Genomic DNA, 26,207 nt, shown 5'->3' on the forward strand with positions numbered 1-26,207 from the left:
TAGCCAAGCAGTGGGTACAAATGAATGGACATACTTACCTTCGCCAAGGAGGTTATGTTTTTGGGAGAGTCTGTCTGTCTGTTTGCTTGTATGTCTGAGAACAACATAACTGAAAAAGTAACAAACTTATCTTTATGAAATTTTCAGGAAATGTCCAAAATGGAATAAGGAAGAAGTGATTAAATTTTGGCAGTCATCCAGATCACCATCTGGATCCAGGACTTTTTTTTAAAGGATTCTTTATCATTGTGAGATAGGGCTGTTTTCGCCACGTGTATATAACTCCACGATAAATGCTCGGATTGCTTTGCAAAACAAGACAAGACAAGCTCACAGTAATTTCTAATAGATGTAAAAGTACAATCCAGATCTTGCCCATATTCTGGAATCTAAGATCTGAATATGAAACAAGTACTGGGTCATCATAATTTTTGACACTGTCAGGTAACAAATTATCATACAAACCTGCAACTAACACCAAATTGTAGCAGACTGTCTGCTGAAAGGGAGTATAACATTAAAGTAGGACTTAAGTGTTGTGTGACAATCACAATATACTTGGCGGAGGTCTGCGCTCTCTGAGTGCTTTTCTACTTTCCATTATGCCACCACTTCTTTTTTTTTAAAGTCTTTTTTTAAATAGTTGGTATTTATAGATTTCAATTATTGAGAAACTGAGTTTTGTGTGTTCTGGTGTAATGGAATATTAGTTTCTTTCTTTCTTTCTGTCTTTCTTTTTTGTTAACTTAAGCTACTGAACAAATACCCATTTTCCATGACATATTTTGATGCACCTGTAGTTCTAGTTGTTGCTGATAAACGCATTGACATCATTCATAAAATCTATGAAGAAAGCCCATATCATGACGTCATCTATTAGACAGAAAAAAAAATGTGACGTAGAGTCCAAGATGGCGGCTCCCCTTTCCACGATGAAATTTTGGAAGCCGGGTAAGTAGTGAAATATACGTATAGCATTGCTGCTTTAAGTTGTTTTCAGCTGGTTTAAATTCATTAAATGAAAGCTGTTAGTTTAGTTGAGTCAGTGTCGCTTTGGCTGCGGCTGCGTCCACTGCAGCTACGTGATCCCCGCAGCCACTTCGGTTCAGCTCCGGTAACGTTACCTCTGCAGAACCAAAGTATTACCGAGTCCAAATGTAACATGTTCGCTAAGGGGCAGAAAGAAGGAAATACGTGAATTAATGCTATAACGAACGAGTCAAAGACATAGGCTGCCCATATAACCTTCGTTTTGTGTCAACGCATTGCACTACAACCCAGCCACCCATCCTCTTATGACTTAAGCCTGCTATGGTTTGAATAAAATATACATTCTCTGCTTCCACCATCTGTTCTGCTCCAGGGTCTGAGGCGCCAGGGATCTCCGAGGAGCGCGAGCTCAACTCAGAGACCACCGGTTCCCCCATCATCTTTAACCCCCACACCGCCCTCTCTATAGAGAAACAACGACAGAAACTACCTGTCTTCAAGGTCTCACATTGCTACAAAAATGCGTTAATGAAACTCTCTGTGTCTTTTTCTTCGTGTTTAATTTAACTTTTTCTGATCACTTGTAATGCAGCACAGAAACAACATCTTATACCTGGTGGAGAGCTTTCAGACTGTCATCATTGTTGGGGAGACTGGATGTGGGAAGACAACACAGATACCTCAGGTTTGGGATTACCTTCAGTAGCTGCACTAATAAGCAAAGTCTAACAATGCTGCAGTGGACTGTTACCCTTCATGTGGCTTAACTCCCACAGTGGTTTTGTATGACCTTGTCTTGATGCTAAGTGGCCTCTTTTTATTAGCAGGGTTTGGACCACATCAGCAAGAGTTTTATTTATGCAGTGTGTGCAGTTCAGCATCATCAACCTTTTCATCTTTCCCTTTTTTTCGTTTTTTTATTTACTTCTTTTTTTTATCTGACTCCTCTCAGTACCTACTAGAGGCTGGCTGGGCAGCGGAGGGAAAGGTGATTGGAGTGACACAGCCCCGACGTGTAGCTGCTATCTCTGTAAGACTCATTCTGACATTCTGTTAACGCTCAGCTGCCTTGTCACTTTATGCCAATGTCGTTTGACTGCAAAAAAAAACTGAGTTGACACTGACAGAAGGACACATTGAAATTCTGTTCCTCTCTCTTTCCTGCCTAAAGGTAGCTAACCGCGTAGCAGAGGAGCGAGGGGCTCTGTTGGGACATGAGGTGGGCTATACAATCCGATTTGACGACTGCTCTGATCCACATGCCACACGGATCAAGGTATTTTTCTCCATGGCTGTGATCCCACCTCTTCATCGCCAGCTGTTTGATGTTTACCTGCTTTTCTAACAATGCCTGCGTGAATCAGTTCCTTACAGATGGAATGCTGGTGCGGGAGATGATGTCTGATCCTCTTTTGAAAAAATACAGGTACATAATTGTAGTATCAATCAATCAATCAATCAGTCTTTTTTATCTTTCACCACATCAATACAAACATTATCTCTTGATGCTTTCCAACATAACCTTGACTCCACCATGTCTTGTTATATTCAAAACTGAGACCGAACATCAAGACAAGATAAGGAGTCTTATCTCATGTAGGAATGGCAAGGGAAAACTTAATTTTAAAAGGCAGAAACCTTGAGCAGAACCAGACTCATGTTTGACAGACATCTGCAGAAAGAGAGATGGACAGTTTTAAAATAGGTGTTGTAGTTGTGATCATACTGGTGAGACTGCAACAGCTGTGGCAGCAGGAGTCTAGCAGGTCATCTACAGCAACTATCCAGAGGATCCTACAAGAAAAGGGGGTTCTGTGACTTCCAGAAAGATCTATGGTCAGTTACAGTGATGGAACAATAAGGTCTGAAGTTAGTGACAGACAGAGGGAAGAGGGAAACAGGAGCTCAGTGTTTCAGTCCACCCCAATCCGTTTAAGCCAAAAGCAGCCTAACTTAGACCTGGTGAGAGCCAGCTTTAACTATGCACACCAGCGTTAGTTATGGAGTTCCTCAAGGCTCAGTGCTTGGACCATTTCTTTTTCATTTTAGTTGAAGTATGTATTTGCATTTTCCACCAGAGCCAGACCAATATGTAGGTTAGGTGTTATTATTAGCCCCATACAAGCATTTCTTAGATACAGATGTTACAGACAACACTTCTTTATGTGATTGAAAACTTGAGAGATAATATGTGTAACTTTTGCTGCCAATATTATTTAGCCATTATAGACCTATCATGGATACAGCACTACTGACTAAAGTTTACTGATTTGAGCTGAGCTGATTGTTTTTATGGAAAATGTGGTACGGAAACAATTGTTCAAGGAATATTTAGGGTTACAGCATGCTCTAAGTTGGTACACTATGAATACTCTTCAGTATGGTAGTTTGTTTCAGAAAGCATTAGTCGGGGCAAAATGATAGCTTGTCAATTTGCTCATACAATTTGTCTGTTCTGTTCAAGAGTCCATGTAAACCCTGGCAATGCGACAGCTGAAGCATCTTGCAGTTTCAGAGCAGAATTTCTTTAGGAGAAGTAGGCCACTTGTTTTTGAAAGTGGGACCCTATTTTTGAGTTTCAGTCTGGGTTTTGTCCACTCTCATGTTTTTTTTTCTGTTGTCCTCAGTGTGTTGATGTTAGATGAAGCACATGAGAGGACCCTGTACACAGACATAGCCATTGGTCTACTTAAGAAGGTAATTTCTGCAGATTCTGGGATTTAAACAGATCAAATGTATCACATATACTTCATTAGTAGTAAAAGTTATCTCAAAGATTTTTTTCTTTCTTCTCCTCTTCTCCCTCTCTTTCTGTGTCTTTATATAGATTCAGAAAAAGCGGCGAGACCTGCGGCTGATTGTGGCCTCTGCCACTCTGGATGCCAAGGTGACTACATCATTAAGATGAACAGATATGCTTGATTAGCGAGAATAAAGAAACAAAGACGGACAGTCAGAGGAGAAGTTGATGTCAGGTCAGATCCTGTTGTACTGACATCTGCAATACAGCGATGAAAGACGGACACAATCAGGCCATGACTGTGCTCAGCGTTAAACAGATCAGCTTAAGATGCAATATCAGACATCTACTGTACTTCCTGTTTGAAGAGCAGCTTTCATCTGAATATGCAAATTGTTACCTCAAACTTCAGTGTTTTGTTTTTTCCTTCTTAAAATGAAAGATTGAGGGCAGCAGTAGATTTGTTTTGTTGAACAGCAAAGGATTAATGCTCAATTTTACCACGCTTGCTGTGTAAACTTGCACATTTTCATGATTTCTCATTAAACTTTGCTAGAAGCTTTGTGATCTGTTATGTATGCTTTTTGCTTAAAAAAATGCCTCATGTATGTTTTCTAACGGAACCCTTTTCTCATCTTGATCTGAAGAAATTCCATGACTTCTTCAATCTGAACGAGTCTGGTGATCCCAACAAGGACACTTGTGGAATTCTGACAGTAGAAGGACGCACCTTTCCCGTGGACGTCTTCTACACTGTCAGGTGGCCAATCCCTCTAATCCAGTCTGAGAAAACTGTGCATGATTCTCAAAGTTATTGTCTAATTGTGTAATGTCTTTTGAATGTTTTCAGTCCTGTCCCAGACTATGTAAAAGCCACAGTGGAGACTGTCATGAAAATCCACGAGACAGAGGATGATGGAGATGTCCTGGCTTTTCTTACAGGGCAGGTTAGTGAAACATCTTAATTACTACAACACTTTCAATCATGAAAATAAATAGATTATATAGTAACATTATTGAAAATACAATTTATATTGTTTGAGCTTTGTCTGTCTTTTTTCCTACTTTTGTTCACTTTTTTCCCCTCAGGATGAAGTGGAGAAAGTGGTATCTCTTCTTCAGGATCAGGCCAGGACTCTGTCCCGATATGGCATGAAGAAACACCTGAGAATTTTGCCCATGTACTCTGGTCTACCGTATGCTGAGCAGATGAAGGTCTTTGAGCGAGCGCCCTCCTCTGTACGCAAGGTAAGTTAAGGTAGGAAATCGGATGCAGCTTTATGAAATAAAGGGGTTTGCCTCACAATAATTTATTTTTCAACTGTGAACAGGTTAAGATCTAGTTCAACTTTCTCTAACAGAGGCAGAACATTTTCTTGATGTTATTTTTGAATGTCCTGCATAATAAGCCTAAGTATTTAAAATAGACATGCACCGATCGATCTGTGCCGATTTCCTTAATTTTCGGGGATCTGTGATCAGGGATCAGAGATCGGTGATCGGCCCATCGTTACATATGAAACTGATCTTATATACCTCCAGGAAAGTCTGACAGCCAGCCATTGCTGCTTTTTACTCTGAGACCTAAAACCAGAAAATTGTTGATCGGTGCACCCCTAATTTAAAACCATCTTTAGATTTTTAAAAGGGTACTATGTTGTCCTGTTTTTAAACAGCCAAGTTACACATGGAAACATTTACCTTTACTGACGTGCAGTTTTTTCCCTGAAAAAGTAAAAATTCTCCTCAATACCTGAATGATACCTGGTATGCTTTGAATAAGGTTAGATACACATACAACTAAGTCATCTGCATAAAGGGATGCACTGTACTTTACTCCTCTGTAAATTTTGCTTACTGATGTCGGTGATTTGGCATTCCTACAATTTCTTAGACCATAGTACTTACAATCGGACTGGGCTGCAGTGACATTCAGCTTCTGCTTTAATCCCAGTCTCTACAGACTAATTTTGGCCCTTGTTCAAGACTTTATAGAATGCTCAATGTGCCATTTTGGGAGCAAAGAAATACATTTTCTTAAACAACAGGAACTTTGAGATAGTGATCACACTTTATTTACCTTACAGTGCATGTTTCAACACAATAAAACACAACGCAGTTACAATGGACTGTTTTCCTTTCAGATTGTGGTGGCCACTAACATTGCAGAGACTTCAATCACTATCAATGGCATTGTGTTTGTCATCGACTGTGCATTTGTGAAGTTGAGAGTCTACAATCCCAGCACTGCCATCGAATCTCTGGTGGTAACTCCGATCTCCAAGGCTTCAGCCAGTCAGAGAGCAGGCAGAGCTGGGCGAAACAGACCGGGGAAGTGCTTTAGACTGTACACAGGTACGTGGGAGAGTGATGACGAGCAGTGCATCGTTAACATTTATGACAAACCATCGCAGTCTTATCCACCTCCTTCTGCCCTCTCTGCCTGTATTTCTGTCACTCTTTGTCATCCGCTTCCTGTGTTTCTTATTGCCTCTGTTCTGTTCATCAGAGGAGGACTTTGAGAAACTGCCTGCCTCCACTGTGCCAGAGATGCAGCGCACCAATTTAGCCCCTGTCATCCTGCAGCTCAAAGCGTTAGGCATCGACAACGTGCTGCGGTTCAGCTTCCTTTCAGTGAGTTTCTCACTTTGCATCCATGGGGGTTGCTGTGATGTGTTCAAGCACTGTGAAAGAAAGTGTACTTTACATTTTAATTAGCCAGAATGGCTTATTGCCTCTGGGGTGAAATGCATAGGAACCATAAAATTAATGCAGTCATTGTGTATTTGCATTTTTAAAGATTTAACGACAAGACTCACCAAAGTACTCCAGACTATTTTCTGTTTTTTTCAGTGTGATTATTGAAGCTATTGAATCAAACATGCATCTTTTATAATTATGCAGCCTCCTCCAGCTCAGACCATGGTGCAGGCTCTGGAGCTGCTCTACGCTCTTGGAGGTAAGAAACATGACTGTCAGCATGGGAGGAAAAATGAAAGGAAAACTGTCCTTCAACTTAAAAAATGCTCAAAACTCTGTGGTATAAATTCTGCAAGATTTTCTCGCACATGATGCAGAATCTTAACCAGGAGTGTGTCTCCTGGCAGGTCTGGACCATTACGGCCGTTTGACTGATCCCATGGGTGTGCGGATGGCAGAGTTTCCTCTCAGCCCTATGTTTGCCAAGATGCTCTTAGAATCAGGAAACTTTGGCTGCTCCAAAGAGATTGTAACTATCGCAGCAATGATGCAGATCCAGAACATATTTGTTGTGCCGCCCAATCAGAAGAAAGCTGCTGTAAGTGAAAACAAGCTTTCAATAGGGGCACGTTGTGTATTTTGCTGAAATGCTTTGTCGGCAGAATAATTATCCAATTTTTGCTATCTCACCCTGCAGGCCCGAGAGCACAGGAAATTTGCAGTTGCTGAGGGAGACCACCTCACAATGCTGAATGTTTATGAAGCATTCATTAAGGTATAGTGTGTGTGTGCAAATATATCCATGGTGTATAGCTCAGTCTTTGATAGCATGCACAAACACTTCAGGCTAAAAAAAAAAGACAGAAAAAAAGTTAACTGTGATAAAAATATTAAACATTTTTTCTTTTTCCTGCAGCACCAGAAAAACTCCCAGTGGTGTCAGGAACACTTCCTCAACTATAAGGGCCTGCTGCGGGCTGTGACTGTACGAGAGCAGCTCAGGCGGCTCATGAACAAGTTTAAGGTAGCACGGACTTCCAGTGAAGGTGTGTGTTTGTCATCTTCATTCATTTCCCCCATGATTGTTTGAAGGAAAAAAAAGAGAGGCTCATCCATACTATACATTTCAGGTGACCCTGATGTGATTTTAAAGTGCATCTGCGTCGGGTTCTTTGCTAATGCAGCCCGGATTCATCATTCTGGTTCCTACCGGTGAGATGTTCTCTTTGGCTATGGCTTTGAATTGAACTTTTTCATGTTGCACCAGAAATGTATTAAACTTTAAAAGCAAATAACTCTTGATAATGTTCATTTACTCTGTCAGGACTTTAAGGGATGACCGTGAGCTTCACATTCATCCTAACTCAGTGCTGTTTGGTGAGAAACCTCCAAAATGGTGAGTGCATTTTCTATTTGCAGAGAAGTTACATACATTCAAAGCAGCATTTAACCTCATGTTTCCTGCCTCCTCAGGGTTGTTTTCAATGAAGTGGTGCAGACAGCAAAATACTACATGCGTGACGTGACTGCTGTCGAGTCATCCTGGTTGGTTGAGTTGGCCCCTCACTTTTACAAGCAGGCCAAGGTAGGTCACTGAAAGGAACGCCACACTCAGCATAGTTTTGTTATTATCATTATTTTATCATCAGGCTGTTAATCATGTAAACGTTTTGAAAAGACCAGCTGTGTTCAACTGTGTCCTTTTTTTCCCCCACTTTTTTCAGCATGGCTCACTGGCCAGCAAGAGGTCCCGCGTCCTCTAAATCTTGCAACCACCTTAAGACGGAGAAATTCATCGAGCTTTGAGGAAAAAATCCCTCTCAAGTTGCCACTCTGGCCCTTTCCATTTCATTGTATATAAAGATGTAATATATATTTATTGCCCTTGTCCACCTGCACAACCCCATCACACAATGTAGCCATGCTAGAGTGGGATTAAGTGGATACATTTTAAGTGATGATGATAGCACTGGGGACTTGCTTTATTTGAAAGCGTCTGTCTTACCTTAATGTAGTTCATATTTTGACCTATGAATAATGAATGTGAGATGAGACCAGGCCGTGCCTGTCTTTTGTTCCCACAGGTTTAGTCATGTAGTTCACTTTAACTGTTCCTGTATATAGTCAGAGCAGGCTCAGGTCCAGGGACCGACCCGATCATACCTGGTTCTTGGCTTTATTATTTTTTTAAACTGCTGTATTTTTCCTGTTGCATGATCCATAATGGAAGACAATGGACTGTGAGGATGTTTCTGTTTGAGAGACTTCTGGCTAAGTTTTATTTGGTTAATTTTCTTTTCACACAAAGCTGGAACCTTTATGTTTTGACTCACCTTTTCTTCAGTTTATTTTTGATAACTTTAACTTTATTTTCATAAAGAATGTTATTTGAATACTTAGGTATAAAACACATTACTTTATATTTCTCAATCAATTTCAGATCCTGCATCAAAAGATACTGTGAAAAGACTTTCTGATCCTTGTTTCTCACTCTGTGTTGCCACTTAACTATAGTCTAGCTCAGACATAGTGGCCTTGTCACCACTCTGTGCCAATTTTCTTTATCAGCCTATTTCACATTTCCTTTTCAGATGGAATGTGTAAATGCGCCCAAGCATTTAAAATGAAAAGCTGTGAAATCAAAACTATAAAGTGCCATTTGTTCCTGTAATGATAAAGTGCATTTAGACATGCATCCAAAGCCTCAAAGAAACAGTAGCATTTATTGGATTTCAGCCATCTCTATGCCTTTCCCCTGGTGGATTGTCTCAGTTTTAAACAAGGATTGTTTTGTACTTTTTTGTTCTCTGTTACCATCAGTTTCATCTAGTGTTTAGGATAATAGCCATTAAGTTTATGATTTCCATTCCAAATTAACAGCATGTCTTCTATTTCTACTTTTGTTCATTTTTGTGCTTTATAGTTGTTTTTTGTGCAGAGGTATCTGGCCCTGAAAGCATCAGTGAGCAGTATATCAAAGGTTTTGTCATTTTAATCTCCTTCCAATCCAGTAAGGTCACTTTTACAAACTTCAAATTCTCCCTGCATGGTTCTTCGTTGAACTTGTTCTTAAGGTTACTACTGTAGATTCAGTGAAGCTGTAATGAAACCACAGAGCAACACCGTAGAGTAGATAATTAAACCAACTCAAATGAGACGGCTATACAAATGAGGTACCTTTGCATGCTTAACAGTACTCTGATGTAGACACTTAAGATCACCTTGTAGACTAAATGCAAATGAAACATTTGCAAAATGGCTTGTTTATCCTCATTTGTGCTGATTCTCCTGAGTATGTATGCAGCCAACGCAGTAACATGTAGACCTGTGTATTTGCTCACCTCTGAGATACAAAACTGTCACATGCCGTTTCTTCCTCACACCTTCGAATAAAGCCTTATTGTCATGCACTAAATTCCGTTTTTTAATTTCAATTTCACAGTATTTCATGCTTTATATAAATATGCCAGGAGGTGTCACTGTTGTACCACTAACATTTGCAAAGATACACCACTTATCCCCGCTGTTGATAAGACCTAAAAAATACTTGAATCTTCGAGACATAAAATCAGCAAGAGATCGAGTATTTTAAATACATAAAAGGCACGGATGAAAGAAACACTGTGTGTCAAAGACAGCAAATACACAACCTTATGTTTGCAAAAATGTTATCTAGGTTAAACATAATCAGATGCACTGTTGATAAGCTGGTAAGGGTTTTCAAGAAGTTTGTGCACTTTTCTGACTTTGGGTACTGCTTAATATCCTTGTTTTTTGGGCAAAACCTAAAGTACTTTGCGAAAATAGTTTTTACACTCTCATTGGGTCTGTCTGCTTACAGCACTCATCTTAAGGAAGTGATGCGTGTCTTTAAAACAAATCACTTTGTAGTGAAAGTTTTTTTTACTTACCTTTTTTTTTTTTTTTTCTTTTTTTTTTAGGAAGGTTTATCGTTTCAATCCACTGTTCATTACCTCAAGATCTAATTCTAAATCGTAATTTTATATCAAAACAATTATTCCATTTAATTTATCTTATACTACAGATTACTTTGCTTCTCAAAAAAAAAAAAAAAAAAAAAAAAAAAAAAAGATGAACCGCGAGGGCACGTTCACCTGCTACAGTTCCGGTTTCAACCACCAAGGTAAACATGGAGCACATCCCTGCCGAGCACGCGCCCGGTCTGACGCTCTGTGACCGTTTTTGGAGTTTCTACCGGCCTTCCAGCTCCTCTTCAAGTATCTGCCACGACTCGACAGAAAAGGCACCAAAAAGGCGTTTTGTCGAAGTTTCTTGGCATGCCTGTAACTTGGGTGTCTTTAAGGTTTGTGAACGGCTAATTTAGCTCGAGTTTTGTATTGTATTTCACCGCTGCCGCTGGCTAGCACATACATTCAATTTCAAAACATTAAATTCAGTCTCAAGTGGAGCTCCTCATTTTCAATAATAATTCAAATTCAGTGTCTAATGGTACAAATCTCAGCCCATATGCAAGCTACACATTTTTTGGCATCTGTCTTTAAACAGCTACAGAGCTGCCGGGTTTGGTACCTAGCTTGTAAATGTGCTAGTCAAAACGGATGAGCACTGTCCTCAATAGGAACCAACAGGCCAGCTAGGCGAAAGATTTTTCCAGACTAAGTTTGACTCTTAGTTAAGATTTTCTTTCTGTTGACTTGACTCATGTGCTCTTCTGAAAACTTTCTTGGTTCTTGGTTTGCCAAGGGAAAAACCCATTTGTGTTTGCACTATTTGCGATAGCAACACAAACATGCCCTTCCACCTCATAGGCAGAATAAAACATGGACGTAGTCTCAGAGACGTCATTCGTCTGGACGCAGCCACATCAGTTATGAGGTCAGCTGTAAGCTTCCTTTTGAACAGGTACAGGGCGCCCATCAGTTACATGACCTGAGTTGTGTCTCTGATTGGACAATCGAACCCAATAACTTATAAACCACAGAGTAAGGAAGAAATTCACCCACCATACAGTGTGTACTGATAGTGAAATCAGCATTTCAGATCCAAGTTGTTTTTTTGACCAGGCAGTAAATATGCTTTTTAATGCAGTAAATGTCAATTTTTTTGGCTGGGTGTGAATGTGACTTCCGGTCTTTCTGCAGCCAGTCTCAAGTGGCCTCTCGATGAATAGCAACTTTTGACACTTCCGCAGAGGCTTCAATTTTCTGAACCAGATGGTTCCCTTGTTCAACCTCAAAGCATTTTTTTTTTAATTTTATTGAAGGACAAAAACACATACATCAAAGTATTTCCACACAGTACAGTAATTAAGTTTGAAGGACAACAGCTTCAAGCACAGCTAGAAAGAGTCATAGTAGGCAAGTCTCAGCTTCAGCTCTGAAGAGAAGACTTTAAGGCGCAGGTTTTTGACAGGTTATATTGCAGAAAGGCATACATCGCCTTGATGCCAGAATAAGAAAAGAGGCTTGCCTGGGCCATTAAACACTACCAGTGGACCACTAAAGGCAGAAGATGGTGCTACAAACTGATGAATAACAAGATAGTCAGCTTGAAAACATGGAGTAGCCTGCGTGGCCTTCAGAACTTTCTGTTGTAGAAAGAATGCCACGAGTGTGTCCAACATATGGTATAATTAGCTTGTTATATTTGCCAAATGACTTCGATGAGTCAAAAATTTAGAATGAATATTGGTCGGTTAATTTATAAAGAGCATCACATGCCTTAGAGCAGACACAGTAATGTCTGAGAGCTTAGTCTTCTCCTCCAGCAGCTAACATAGTATTTCAGATTTAACCACCAAATATAGAAAAATGTGGGTATCATACCTCAGCAGTGTCCAAACTTCAGCCCTATATAAACATTATTTCATGCAATTTTTGTTCCCAAAGGCCCAGAGGTACTGTTATTACCAAGTTTTGCCTTTAAAAACAAGGAATTTTCTTGTTTTAAAGGAAAACAACTTGCAGTAAACACACCTGCACCACCAGGTAACTTGAGATCTCTGCTGCCTTCAGTTATCATAGAAGTTTCTCCACTGTTTCCCTTTAGTTTGCTGATTTGCCCTCCTGAGAGCGTCTATGTATGTCCACAGCAAGGCGTGCAGTTAGCACTTTGAGAGTCACTTGTTTAGTTTGGTTGAGATTTCATCTCTTTGATGCAAACAGACCTGAACAGCTAATCAGTGCATTGAAAGCAGGAGAGCATGTTGTTGATGCTTTTGCAAATAGAACAAAATCAAATGGGCTCACTAAAAGCAAAATCAAAGGGTAGACTGCAGTAAACTGTTGCTGGGATAGTGTGCTGTTTCTGGTGGAGGGACTTGTGCTGACCGCCATCTGCACTTGTCACATGAAACTCATACGACACTACTACAAAAAATACTGAAATATGCCTTAAAACTTTTTTTCTTTTTCAGCTAAATGTGACCAATCTTGGTCATATTTATGTTGATATTTTCATTGCTAACTGATTATATTATTGAAGGATGTCTAACAGATGGTCACAGTCAAGCCACCTCATGACACCTAGTATAAATAAAACGCACCAATCAAAATGAGCTTTTAAATAAACATTAACTTGCACAATAGTTGATAAAAGATATTTAGAAATCAAATTAAATATCCAGAATGCAAAGCTTGGCTTGTAATGTCTAATGATCTTAAAACCCTTAAATACATAGATATATTAATTCCATGAAAGCATACAAACTTGTGTTTGATTGTACACACATGGAAACCTGTGTACAGTTTCACCGTATTCAGTATGCTTTATATAAGAATTAATGAAATCAACCATTCCCCAGAGAAAGTATAGTAAGTAAATTAAAAATGACATTTACTTGTTTGCAACTTCAACAGCTGTACTGATAGGTAAGAAGTGGAAAAGTAAAGTAATATGCAGTCATAAGTTTTACATTTTGTTGTGTACATGCTGAAACAGTCTTGTCTCTGGTGACAGAAACACAGAGCTGTTAGTATTTTGAACAGCTTGACTGTTTTTTGGATTTAAAAGCTGCAAATTTTTCTAAAATAAGTGCAATAAATGAGAGGTCACTACAGAAGTGACCTTCTGTGGGTTAGTTCTCAGCAGGGGCGGCGTCATGGGTTGGGCCCAACGGTCCGAGGCCCACCCATTTTTTTTTTCTTCCTTCGTTTTAAAAAAAAATCGGTTTCAAAGAGGAATTCAATAAGATTTTGTCACTTGACGCTCTGTTTGACATTGTTAGATGCCGTGTCTTTATAAAATGAGCCAAGTTTGGAAATTTTTAGCCTGTTGGTAAAAAGTTATGACTCATTCAGCCTCATGTTATACCGGTAAGACCAGAGAATGATTTTGGGAAAGACTGTAGATTTTTGTCTTCTAACTGTGGTTAATATTGCTGCTCTTATAGGCTCTAATACATGGAAGGTTGAGATGGTGCATTGTGGCCGATACCACTTAGAACCATTGCTGTCTAATGTACTAAAATTTTGTCAAATATTTAAGGATCAAAAAGCAACCAAATCTGCTTTAAAACATACTAACTTGTAATTTAAGGCCCACCCAAAACTGGTTTGGCCCACCCAAAATTGAAATCCGGCTCCGTCCCTGGTTCCCAGCCTGTTTCATATGCATTTCACCCCAGAACCATCAATGGTTCTCTGTAATGATGTGTATTCACATCCAAGTCAATCATGCTTTGTAAGTCTAAATTTGAACTATACTGGTTATTCATTCACTATGGTTGGTATTGCCAAATCACATGGAGATGCACAAGCAAGGGTAAATGCTACTTAAACGTGCCCCTTTATGCTCACATATGAGTGTTGATGTTTCAACCCTTTGGGGAATGTTCAGATTCTTCTGCAGCTTTCCAGTAGAGGGCAGTAGAGGGACTCATAAGTTAATGTAAATATAAGCTGAGATTTCAGTTTGTCTCTGCCATCCTAAAGTACAAGCAATAATGTCGGGTGAATCCAACTATTTCTGTTTGGTTTAAATGGCTTGATTCCTTCTTACTTCACTACGCTACATATGCCTCTCATGTACCCAGTTTTAAATCACTGTCATCTGTCTACAGCCATCTTTTCTGTTTGAAAAGAAAAGAAAACTGATTGAACAATTGTGTCTTAGAGAGGAGTTTCATAGTTCTGTGGTGTATGAAAGTAGTCCAGAGTGTTGTACCATGTGTAATGCAAATGAAATCGAACTGATGAGAATGAAAGAGTTCTGAATTCTGAACATATTAACATTAAACCAATATGTCTGTGTTGTCATATTGTGAGTTTAAGTCTTTGTGACAATTTAAACATGGGTTGTGTATTTGTCATACATCAGTCCTGGATATTTCTCATGAGTCTCATCCTGTCTTATTTTAGGGATCCTCTGGAGCAAAACTACTGAATTTTTCTTCATCCACTTGGAGTCATCTGACAGGTCATCTAAGGAGGCTCCTCTGTACCTGATGTCTGCTAAAGAGGACAAAAACAAGATTAAGGTAAATCTCTACATGTGTTTTTCAGTTCCACTTAGTTGCTCATTAGTGTTGTGTAACAGCGTACATGCAGAGTGTCATCCGGAGGTATCAGTGATTAATCGTGTGCATGTGACTGGGATTAGTTTGAACAGGTTGTGCGTACGTGGTTGAGTGTCCCTGACCATATTTCAGTGGTGTCAAAAAATCATTGACAAGTTTCATTCATTCAAAGAATGTTTAACTGTTTTACTGGCTCTGATGGGGAAATCAAGTCATGTGTGACTTGTAATTACCCCCTGTTTAAAGTTTGTACATGTTTTGAAAGAAAACAGTGTGGTTAATGTTTTCCCTCTGGATGAAAAAAACAACAATGCGTGATTTTTCTCAGCTTTAAGGTGGTCTTGTTTGTGCATCTTTTCTCTATTTATCTCTACAAACCTAAATGTCTCATAATTTAAATATTGTTCCCCTTACATCGGTTGTTACATCATCAGTAACTGTTAAAATCAATGTGCGTATTATTTTTGTGGCTCTCAGTGGTTTATAAATGTAGTGTTGAAATGTTTTCTGAAAATGAAAAATTCATTTTCATCTATTCCTTTCAGCCATCAAAAAAGCAGACAGTCTATTTGGGATATTTTGTTCTGATACTACTGAATAAGATTTGTGTTGCAGTAAATCCACCAATTGCAATATTACCACAAGAATGAAAGACTTTATCCAACAGTGCCTTTGTGACATCACTGTTTATGCATGTGATTTATAGTCAATCGTGGAGTTGATCTTAGATCATATAATACTTCTTCCTCACACATTTTCCAGTTGCTGATAGGCATAGTTTTATACATACTGCTGGGAAAGAGACATTTGAGCTCTTCTCCATCTATTTTTTTTTAATCTGGTGGAAACCTTCCCCTACTGACATATTTGCGATGATGATTTTTAACGTTTTTGAGCCGTAACAAGAAATCCGTTTTCCTACGTCTCATCTTGATTCAAAAACCTGCAATTAGAAAGAACTGCCTGTGTTTGCCTCTTGTTTCAATCGTTCTAAGGCCTGAACCACACGTATATGGATATTTTTTTGATCGGATATCTTTGTCCTCGTTTTAAAAAAAATCTCCGTCCACACCACAGAAATATCTCTGTCCATACGAAGAGGCCAAACTGAAACGATCGCCTCTGAAGCCTGCAATGCCATGCCTGGCCAATAAGTGGCAGGTTAGCAAAATATGACAACCATAGAAGAAGAACGTTATGAGCATGCGCAGTCAAACACAGGAAAAAGAAGCAGTCAACGCGGATGTTTTGTCGTTGGCAACCGTTGCTACAGTGACTTGTTACTAGGCGCTTGACGTCATCGCGTCAACACCAGCCCCGTTTAACACCGCTACACGGATCCACTCAACCGGATATTTTTTGATTTCTTCACTTTTTTATCCGTTTTTAAAAATCTCCGTTTATGTGGGTGAAATCGCCGTGTTCGTGTGGTTGAGAGGCCCAATTGGACAGAAAAATGTGCGTTTAGGAATATATCCAATTTGGTTTGAGGTCCAACAGAGAGAGAAGTGTCCCTTATCTGGCACAGTAGGGAAGCTGTCGAGTCAAGTTGGAGGAGGAGCATGTGGTGGTGTTGTAAGGATGGGTACCTTTCACATTTGAAACGATACGGTACCAATGCTCGGTACCTTGCAATAGGTACTGGTACTCAGCGGTACCAATTTTTGGCACTTTTTTGTTTGATAAAAAATAAATATATTTTTTTCAATTTAACATATTTATCACTCAATATATAACCTTCCAATGCTGTGTTCATGTTCAGCATGGAAAATCGCCTCCTCTTCCACTCCCTCACCGTCATAAGGATGCATTTAGGTACCTAAACATGGTACCTTTTGATTTTATGTGAATTGGTATCCGGTTCTTTTGACAGAATTTGGTTGGTACCTATAAAAGTGCCTAATTTGGTACCCATCCTTATTGAGTTGTGCCTCTCTCTTAAAGAGAAAACAATACATAAAGTGATATTTTTAACAGAGCAATTGCGTTGTATCAACAATAAAAAGCAAAATCATGAATAATTGATTATCATTATGAATGGTCATTTTGAACCTGATTTGCTTACATACACAAAATCCTGCTCTGGACTTGTGGGCATCATCCCTCAATGCTCTTTAGCAGTGCTTTGGTCTGACTGTGAGGCCCCCTTTGCTGGTAGCTCAATGCTATGCATGAAAAAATCAAAGTGACTTCAAGCATGGGAGGAATTTTTACATTTGGGAGGGACGATGCAATCAGTAGCATGGGACTTGCAGAGGCCTCCTTGGGTGACAAATTGAAAGTGTCTCGGTCTAGTTTATAGCCCTGATCAGGTCAAACGAAAAATATTGGAGGTCTGGGTGAGGAGACAGGCCCGCCTGGTGCAGATAAATGGACTGATCATTTCTTATTGAGAAACAATTCCTAAAAGGTAGTTTACTGTGTGACTGGGGAAGCGGCGAGCGGAGAGGAGAACACGCTCCCACTGCTCCCTCCCTGACCCTTCCTCCACTGCCGGAATTAAATGGATAGAGAGAACGCGTGTTTCTGATGGCACTCCTCCGCCAGAGAGACACTCCATTTGTTATGAAGTAGGGGTTCTGATGAAGTGTAGGGAGCTCCTCTTTCTTTTTTCCCCCCTTTTTTCATCCTTCCTTTCTCAGGCACTACAAGGCCGGCCTTCAGTCTGCTTCACATGAAATGGATGGAAGGAGCCGATTGAATTTTACACTCCCCTGGTCATGATTAATGTGTTTGGTGTGCGGCGTCTTGGCAGTGAAACCACCACTAGCTGGTGCTCAAGCTCTCCCATGGCTGTATCCAGATAACTTTGCAGAGGGTTAGTTTGGCGGGGAGGGGGGGTGGGGGGGGGGGGGGTGTTTAACTCAAGAAAGCGGTTCTTCTTTAACCCACAACCCCTTTAACTCTTCTCCCCTTGTGTTAATAGAAAATCTCTGCTCTTGCCCACTCACTCGTTATTACTTCACGCTCAGTTTCTCAGTGTGTTCTGTACCCAGTGTTTCTTGGCAGGCTGTGCTGTAAATGTCAATTTATCACTTAACCCATTGTTAAAGGGTGAAAGACCTAATGAAAGATGCCAGGTCATGTTATCGTATTTGTTAACTCGTGTGGTTGGTTTACTTATTCAGTCTTCATGTTTTAATACTTAAAAACATGACCATTAATTTAATGTTTTTATCAGAGTGGTGTGTTAAATTCTGACACTTAAACCAGACAGTTTAAAAGAAAAGATAAAACTCTAGCGTTATCCTGTGAATAATGAAGCCTCCTTCATTACCTGGACTTGCACAAACAACGGCCAATTCAGATACTTTTAGTAAACTTGGTGATAAAGGTCCCATTTAATGGCAGGAAGGCTGTAAGCAACACACTGGATTTACAGGAGCGCCTTTCATGAGAGATCAATAACGGGGTAACTGAGTGGGAGTGAGTGAGTGAGCCAGACTAAGCAGGAATAGGAGCAGGTTTAATTTTGCATAAATTATGTACCATCTGAGAAGAGAGCGGGACAAGAAGGCAAAAACCTTTGCAATTCCTTCATTTGTTTGTTATCTGCAATATTCACACAATTCATGTCAAATATCTGCTGCATGTACTCCCTTTTTGTACCAGCATAACCTTGTATTATCATCTTTGCTCTTCATCTGTTTTCAAATTAATTTTGCCATCCGATGTACAAATATCCAATGTGCTCATACGATTAAGGCCTGATAGAAGCCCATTAAGTGGATTGTATGTTGCCCTGCTGGTACTCCCAGAGCATCCTCCTCCGCAGTCCAAACCCTGCTTTGATCATCAGGACTTCAGCGTATGATGGATGGAGCTGTCTGCTTCCAGGTTGTCACGGCATCTGTTGCACGGTACTTCACTGTATCGGGCTCTGTTAATGCTTGCTTGCACACAGATAGTCCTCCAACACTGTTTGTGTGCGGGCCGTTTGGTGGGTAATGATGGAAAATGAGGAACACAAACTTACCTTTCAGCACAAACCTCCTAAGGTTTGAAATTATTTCTACTTTACAGCCTCTTGATAACAAGATGAAAGAGTAGAGTTTCAGATTTTGAGGATGATAAATCATCATTAAAAGAGATGATCCAGTCCCTCTGTTGCCTGACCTAAGCTGACTCCTAACAGAATGGTTGACTGTGGTTGAAATGGTTAAAAGGCACCTGGCAGGTCCATCCTCTACTTAAGTTGATGGGAGTGAAGGTATGGAGGGAGGAGAGAGGAGATAACTGGAGATAAAAACAATGGGAGAGTGACGAAGGGAGGGATGGCGGAATGAGGGAGAAATCAATAGGAAATCAGTGTTTGGGGAGGGCCTGTCGTTTATCAGGTGACACGGTTAAACAGCGTTAAGGCACTAAAAGTGAGAAAAATATGGGCCATCCCCATGCTGGTATTGATCACAGTGGAATGGGGCGGCAGAAGGCCGAAGCCACTAATAAAATAAGACGTATCTGAGTGGGAATCAGCCAGGGATCGATGGGCACGGTGATCAAGGCCAAAAACATCTTCACTGGGATTTAAGCTCTGCTCTGCCGTCCTGTGCCCCTTTTACACACCTCAGTATGAACATGGGTTTGTTCGATTAAAGGGGTAAGGTCACTTAGAGGCTTGTTGGGCTGGACTCAACCTGCCCCATTGAAGAAAGTCTGTAGGATCTACTCTGGTAGAGGAGCTAGCTGTTAATGATTGAGGGCGCAGGTGTTGGACATGTACTGCAGAAACATTTCAGAACCTCCTTTGGTCTCATGCTGAGAAACAAGCTAGTTATGGTGAGAGACCACAGCGACACGTGAACAGATGTGCTGTAATTCAATCAGGGCCAGGTTTTGTTTTTATCTGCCCAAAAATATACATAACGTACTCATACAAACAAGCCTTTTTTTCTGTGGAACATCTCTGAATATTTTAAATGCTTCAAGGTTAAAGGGACACTGTTAGTCTGAAGCTGTGCATTTTATATTTAATTTACAATCTACTGCAGAAAAAGTCATTTAGCACTGATCAGCATTTGAAATATTGTTAATTGTAAGGTAAAATAAGACACCTTTTTAGAAAGAAAAAAAACAAAAAACTTGGACTTTCAAAAAATTTCCTTCAAAATGTCATTTATAATTCAAGTCAAGTGTGTTTTTGTTTGTATCTGCAAAATGTGCTCTCTGCTCATGTCAAATACTTAAAAAATGAATAAATAAATAAATTTACCAACCTGTGTATGAGGAGATTTAGCAGCGCTTTGGCTGTGACAGAGGGCAGAGCAGAGAGTCACACAGAGGGGAGGGAGAATCATGACTTTAGCATTAAACAAACAAAATGCATGTTTATGTTAAGATGTGGATATTAGGGGTGTAACGGTAGACAGAAATCACGGTTCGGTACGTATCTTGGTTTTAGGGTCACAGTTCGGTACATTTTTGGTACAGTATGGAACAACGCAAAACCATTTGCTTGTTTAGCATGTTTATTAAACCAAAAACTTGCCATTAAACAGCGAGGGGGGAGGCTCTTCAAGCTCCGGTTGGTCGTTAGCAGCAGCCATGATGCACAATTCAGACACAAGCTCCTGTGGCTACGAAAGCTCTTTGATATTCATCTCCTGATTGGCTCACTGTAAGACGTCACGTCCACATGATATGCACATGATCCCAAAGCACAAATCACAGACCACTTTCCTCACGAATATTAAAACGCCTTCCCAGCTCAGCCAATCAGAGACGAGTACTCAGGTGAATATTAAAGAACCATGTGCAGCAGCTAACGTAAACTTACTGTACTCGTTCAAATACAGCACTGTACCGAACCGAATGGCCTTATGGAGCGGTTCGGCAGGGATACATGTACCGTTACACCCCTAGTGGATATGTTTTACATTTTTTCAAAGTGTAACCACCATTGACTGTAGAAAAACATGGGCACCATGTAGCTCGGCTCAAAGTGAGGTCATCACAAAAACTGCTCCCCCTGGAGACTGGCTGCAGCATAGGTCAAAAAAACTATCTCCCAGCTATTCCAGATGGGCTGTGATCAACTTTAAAAAATGAATACACCTCATATAAATGTTTTTAAAATCTGATTGTTGTGGGGTTTTGAAGATATTATATGGCTACCTTGTATTCAAGTTATCTTTTTTCTGAAAAGTTTGTTTTTATTAGTTATTAGAGATTAAAAACAAGGCTTGACATCATGTTTAACAATGATTGACAGCTGCTGTTCTTGTGTATTTTTTGGAGGATTGTAAAATATGTTGGGAGGGAGTGCCAAGAAAAAATTATACCCTCGCAATAAAAAAAATTAGTTATTTTTGTTACCAAGCTTCGCTCAGATTCTCTGAGTCCCTCATAGCCTCTACTGTGCAGATTCTGGCTGCACAACAGCTGCTATTGGAGGCGCCTGTGACAGGGGTATTTTGACTTCAAAACGGTACAATGGTAAATGGTGGAGCCATGCTGTCCACTCTATATACAGTCAATAGTAACCACTTTAAAAAAATCTGAAAATTTTACATTACTTCTTTATTTTTTCACTTTGTTCATCCACTTTGTTTTCATTGACAAATGCTCTCCTTTTGTTTGCAGCAGCTTTAAGTGGGGAAGTGCTAGTGGACCCTTCTTCCCATAAATTCTGGTGCCTTTATTATATATATATATATATATATATATATATATATATATATATATATATATATATATATATATATATATATATATATATATATATATATATATATATATACACTGAAACGCAGAGGGACTGAAAACGCTGTAGTAAGCATGTCAGGCCTGGAGTTTGTGCTTTAACTTGTCCAGAAGCCGCTTTTGGGAGATGTCCACTGAAGTAGGGTTGAGCCAATCATGTGGTGTATTGGTGAATACTAAGTGCAGAAGTAGCACAACAGATGCATGTTTTGATGAAAGACATCCAGCAGATTCAGCAGATTGAGCAGCAAAACACGGAAGTCTGCAACAAAACTTTTGCGTTTCACCCTAAAACCATTGTTGTGTAAACAGCCCCTAATACTTTTTCTCTTCTGGTTTACACCAGTGCTCCATCATGCTGCTTGGCCAGGGTTACCCTCTGTTCCAGGCAAGGGAGCTGGGTGCTCTCCCTTACCTTAGCAAGGTGAACTAGGTTAGCCTTCCTGTATGAGCTTTTCAAATAGACTGTGGGATGATTTGGATTTTTCCCCTTGAGAAATGTTCAACAAACTTTATCACCTTCCACTGTAAGGCACTTGCTTACAGAAACACAGTCACATTCAAAGTAATCCCAAATGGGGCTCTGTCACTTCCTCCTAACTTCCATTGCCATGAACACTCTGCTAGTGGACTAAGTGTGGACTCCTGCTTGCTTGTGCACATACATCAACTGGTGAGGAATGTTTTTGCTCAAACATCTAATTTTAACCCAAAGAAAACCTTTTTTTCAACTTCTCGTTTTCATGATTTTGTTGATTTTCATTAGGTATAATAAGCTTACCTAGCTTGCTTCTTCTTCTTTAGTTTGCAGGATGAATTTTAAGTTTCTGAGCAATAGGAATTTTTTTTTGTTCGTTTCATCAACTCTTACTGGTGCTGTCAATAACAATGAAAATCCTGCAACATCTCACACTTAACTTCCCTCTTTATCTTCATTAGCTCACATTTAAAAGCTCTGCCAGAGGTTTTGATTCAAAACTTGTTGTTTCGGCTGATAAACATTTGGCATTAAATGAGAATGGGGAGGCAAAGAAATGGAGGGTTTTAGTTTATTACTTGTGTTTATTTATGCACAAATCTAAATTGGCAGGATAACTGTACACAAAGACTTTTCTAACTCTTTTCAACTCTTTTCCTGTTCCTCTCTACATTTATTGCACACCAGATGGTGCAAGAAGGATTCTCTGTAAGAAAAATCAAAACTGAGGTGCTGAAAGAGAAGTGGAGTCCTGCGGTCTGAGGGGAGGCTCCTTCCAGTAATTTAGATGTCTGTTTGTTTTTGATGCATTGAATCTTCATAAACAGATATCAGCAGGCTGTCTACCTTCCTATGTAAAAAAACATTGGCTGTTCTTTGTCTCTGCACTCCACATCGACTGTGTCTGTTTTCTTTACGCTGTATATCTTTCAACATCACATGCATGAGCCATAAAAAACATTTGAGCGTGTAGCAACCACTGGCCAGCTGTTGTAGTTATTGAGAAGTCAGTCGTTCAGTCTTTCATTGTGTTGTGTGAGCTGCTATGCTTTTTACAGGATTTAGAAGTGTGCTTCCTGTGTTGAGCAATGGTGAAAGCTGGCCTGTGTAGTTCAGAAGCAGTGACACAGGAGGAATCAAGCCTGAATAGCTCTGGGTCAAGAAATCTACATGGGCCACGAAGACTTCAGAGAAGTGACTAGAAACACTAAACACCCGACGACCAGAATCACCATCAGCTTTTTCTTATAACCCCACAGCTTTCTGTCCCTGGTGCTGCAGTATGTTTAACAAGCTCCACAAGTGAGAAGCGACTGGAGAGTGCAGGAGTGTGACAAATAGCAGCAGATCATGCAGAAAATGTGCAATGCTAAACATCAGTTACTGCACATGGGAGAAATGGTGTTTTTGTGCAGTGTTTGCTGTCCAAGGAGTTCTGGCGGAGAAGTTAAAGAAAAAAAAAAGGGTTGCTCCCACATCTGGGGACTTGGAATTGAATACACGGCTTCCTTTTCACAGTTTTTAGAGAAATTATGTTGAGTAGGGCAGAAAATCTTGCTTGGGTTTTGAGTTTCTTTTGATGTGTCCTGATGGCGATTATGAAATCCAATAAAAAACTAATTAGGAAATTAGGGGGCAGATCAATAAGGTTTGCTCTGGTGGAGCAGGCTGTTTGTGTGTGTGTTTTCTGTGTGTGTGCAGGAAGGGGGGGGGTCAGTTTTTTCGACAGCCTCCTTCTGCCCAGGGAGGGCTGCAGTTATGACCCGGGCGGAGCAATTGTTACTGATACTCCTCTGTGGATTCAGTTTGCTCTACCCTCATATGGCTGTAATTTATATTTTGTTGACTGCCGGTTTCTTATTCGTCCATGTGTAATCTGATTCTATCGGTTCTCATTTTTGCTAATTTCATCCTTCTAATGTTACACCTAATGTACCCTAAAACCTCTTTATTGCTCTTTATTGCCTGAGCTTTGCTTTGCTTCCTTAATTTATTTATTCAGAGTTGCTTTGACCGCCACAAAAACAAGTGACGTAGTGGTGTTGCATTGACAGGAATGTGATGGAAGGTTGTATGAGGTTTCTGTCTCGCCCCTGTCTTGAAAGATGGATGGCTGTGTTCAGATGCTGTATAGAAAACCATACTGTCTTAAATTTTACACTTTCAGCACTTTGACAAAAGTGAGCTTTGGAATATTTAACATTCATGAAATTAGTATCTTATGTTTATGAGAGCCTCTCAAACTCACTCATCATATATACCACAGACCTTTTGGTTTCTGGTTGCAGAGTGAGACCAGTATGGACCTTGAACAGGTTCCAACTGGGACTGGGGGTTGAGGTGTGTGTTGTACTGCAAAAACTGAAATCTTATCAAGTGTTTTTGTCTTATTTTCAGTAGAAAATTCCTTTTTAGACTCAATATGAGCCAAATTTACATGACCAATCCAGAAAAATGTCTTGTTTAAAGTTATTTAAGCACAAAAATGAGGTCTGAATTGCTCCTAACCAGTAAAAAAATCTGCCAATGGAACAAGAGAAAAGTTACTTGTATTAAGACATTGTTCTAATCTCAAGGAAATTTTCAAGCAATTTTTTCATGTTCCATGGCAAATTTTTTTACCGGTTACAAGCGATTCAAACCTAATTTTTGTACTCTGATAACTTGAAACAGGACATTTTTCTGGATTGATAAGTTGAAAGTGGCTCATATCGAGTATAAGAAGACAATTTTTACTTAAAAAAAAGACAAAAACACTTGATAAGATTTCAGTTTTTGGGGTGTATCTGTGAGCTGTGGGTTCAGCCATAATCCTGTGGGATAATAAATGAAGGTGCCAGGTAAGGCCGAGAGGATCGCAGGGTGTATTGGACAGTACTGACCCCTCCCCACTCTGCTCTCTCACACCCAGGTCCTCTTCTTGGTCCTACTTGCCGCCCACCGGTCGGTATGGAAACAGGGCCTTATTTAGCGGCCGGACCTGTCCGTGTCCGCGGCTGGCGATTTGTCCTTGTCTAATTACGGCTGCTGGCTGCTGCCCGTGTGCACATGACTAATGGAGGGGCCGGGGACGAGGAGGGGGCGAGGTTGGGTGCAGGGGGAGGCAGCGGGGGAGGAGGAAGCAGTGGACGAGCAGAGCGGCCGCCGGTGATTTGTGGACCAGGCACTCTGTCATTGCCCTGGACCCATTTGTCTTCAAGAGGAGTCGGGAAGAAGAGGGGTGGAGACGAAGGGGATAGGGACGGTGGCGGTGGGGGCTCCAGGGCAGAAAATGGTTTACAATGACTCCCATTTTCCAGCACTTTCATCCTTGGCCACAACTGCGTGCATGGTTTGCCAGGGGGATGGACCGGGAGGCTGACTTGATGTAGGATGTGACAGAAACCTCGACAGCTCACTGGTGCTATTTCTTTTTAGGAGGTTGGCTTGATGGCCACCCTCCCTCTCCCCTGAGAGCAGGCCTTATCTGTTTTGTCCCTGTCATGTGGCAAGAGCAGAGGCTCTGTAGATTCAATGCTCGGCTGTCTGGACTCCAACTTGGAGACCAATTTTATCTCGCATCTCTACGGCTATGCACATACATCACCCACAGCTTAGACTTCGGCTGTTGTGTTTTCTCTTCATGTCACCATTCAATGCTCAGCAAGTTGAGCTGTTAGGATTCAGATAGCTGTGTTGGTAGATACTTTCAAAAAGGCTGAATGAGGTAGAGTACGGACCTTTACACTAGTCACCGATATATTATGCAAAGGGATGTCCGGATCACCTTTTTTTTTGCTCCCGATCCAATTTGGATTTTCTAATTTGAGTATCTGCCCATCCCGACATTTCCCGATCCGATCTTTCAGCAATGCATTAGGAAAAAGGAAGAGAAAAAACTCCTACAAGTTGTCCTTTGATTTTTTTTTTATTTTAATTAAATGAAGGTATCGTTCTAGCCAACATGGATAAAGCTTTTTTTCTCCACTTAGTGCAGCATTGGATCAACAAAATAAAAATAAAGCTTCTCAGTGGTACAGCACAAGATAACCTTGTATGTGTGTGACAATAAGGTTTCAATTTCTTGTTTGCAATATCGTTGTACTTGTTATAATGACAAA

At 40.3% G+C, this 26,207-nt stretch overlaps 1 protein-coding gene and 1 long non-coding RNA gene across 2 annotated transcripts in view; both read left to right on the forward strand.

Annotated features, from left to right (window-relative positions):
- Positions 1-881: 881 nt before the first annotated feature.
- dhx35 (DEAH-box helicase 35) lies at positions 882-9,835 on the forward strand. Its single transcript, XM_074682131.1, has 21 exons — positions 882-951; positions 1,364-1,491; positions 1,583-1,675; positions 1,943-2,020; positions 2,162-2,266; positions 2,355-2,416; positions 3,618-3,687; positions 3,818-3,877; positions 4,378-4,490; positions 4,581-4,677; positions 4,820-4,978; positions 5,875-6,085; positions 6,240-6,364; positions 6,635-6,689; positions 6,838-7,028; positions 7,128-7,205; positions 7,347-7,476; positions 7,561-7,642; positions 7,755-7,826; positions 7,904-8,015; positions 8,155-9,835. Exons 1-21 carry the CDS (start codon positions 912-914, stop codon positions 8,191-8,193), a joined length of 2,100 nt encoding a protein of 699 aa, XP_074538232.1. The 5' UTR covers positions 882-911; the 3' UTR covers positions 8,194-9,835.
- Positions 9,836-10,681: 846 nt separating this feature from the next.
- LOC141798860 (uncharacterized) overlaps positions 10,682-26,207 on the forward strand; it is a 48,836-nt gene continuing 33,310 nt past the window's right edge. The window contains exons 1-2 of the long non-coding RNA XR_012599202.1: positions 10,682-10,754; positions 14,770-14,888. This is a non-coding gene — a long non-coding RNA (uncharacterized LOC141798860). The remainder of the gene's footprint in view (positions 10,755-14,769; positions 14,889-26,207) is intronic.

Source organism: Halichoeres trimaculatus, unplaced genomic scaffold, assembly GCF_033239565.1.
Source record: "Halichoeres trimaculatus isolate MK-OKI-2021-1 unplaced genomic scaffold, fHalTri1.1 fHalTri1_scaffold_11, whole genome shotgun sequence".
Lineage (NCBI taxonomy): Eukaryota > Metazoa > Chordata > Actinopteri > Labriformes > Labridae > Halichoeres > Halichoeres trimaculatus.

Coding starts and splice junctions, on each gene's coding strand:
- dhx35 (XM_074682131.1), top strand. CDS start 912: ATGGCGGCTCCCCTTTCCACGATGAAATTTTGGAAGCCGG. Junction 952..1,363: donor GATGAAATTTTGGAAGCCGG/GTAAGTAGTGAA, acceptor GTTCTGCTCCAG/GGTCTGAGGCGCCAGGGATC. Junction 6,086..6,239: donor GTGCTTTAGACTGTACACAG/GTACGTGGGAGA, acceptor TCTGTTCATCAG/AGGAGGACTTTGAGAAACTG.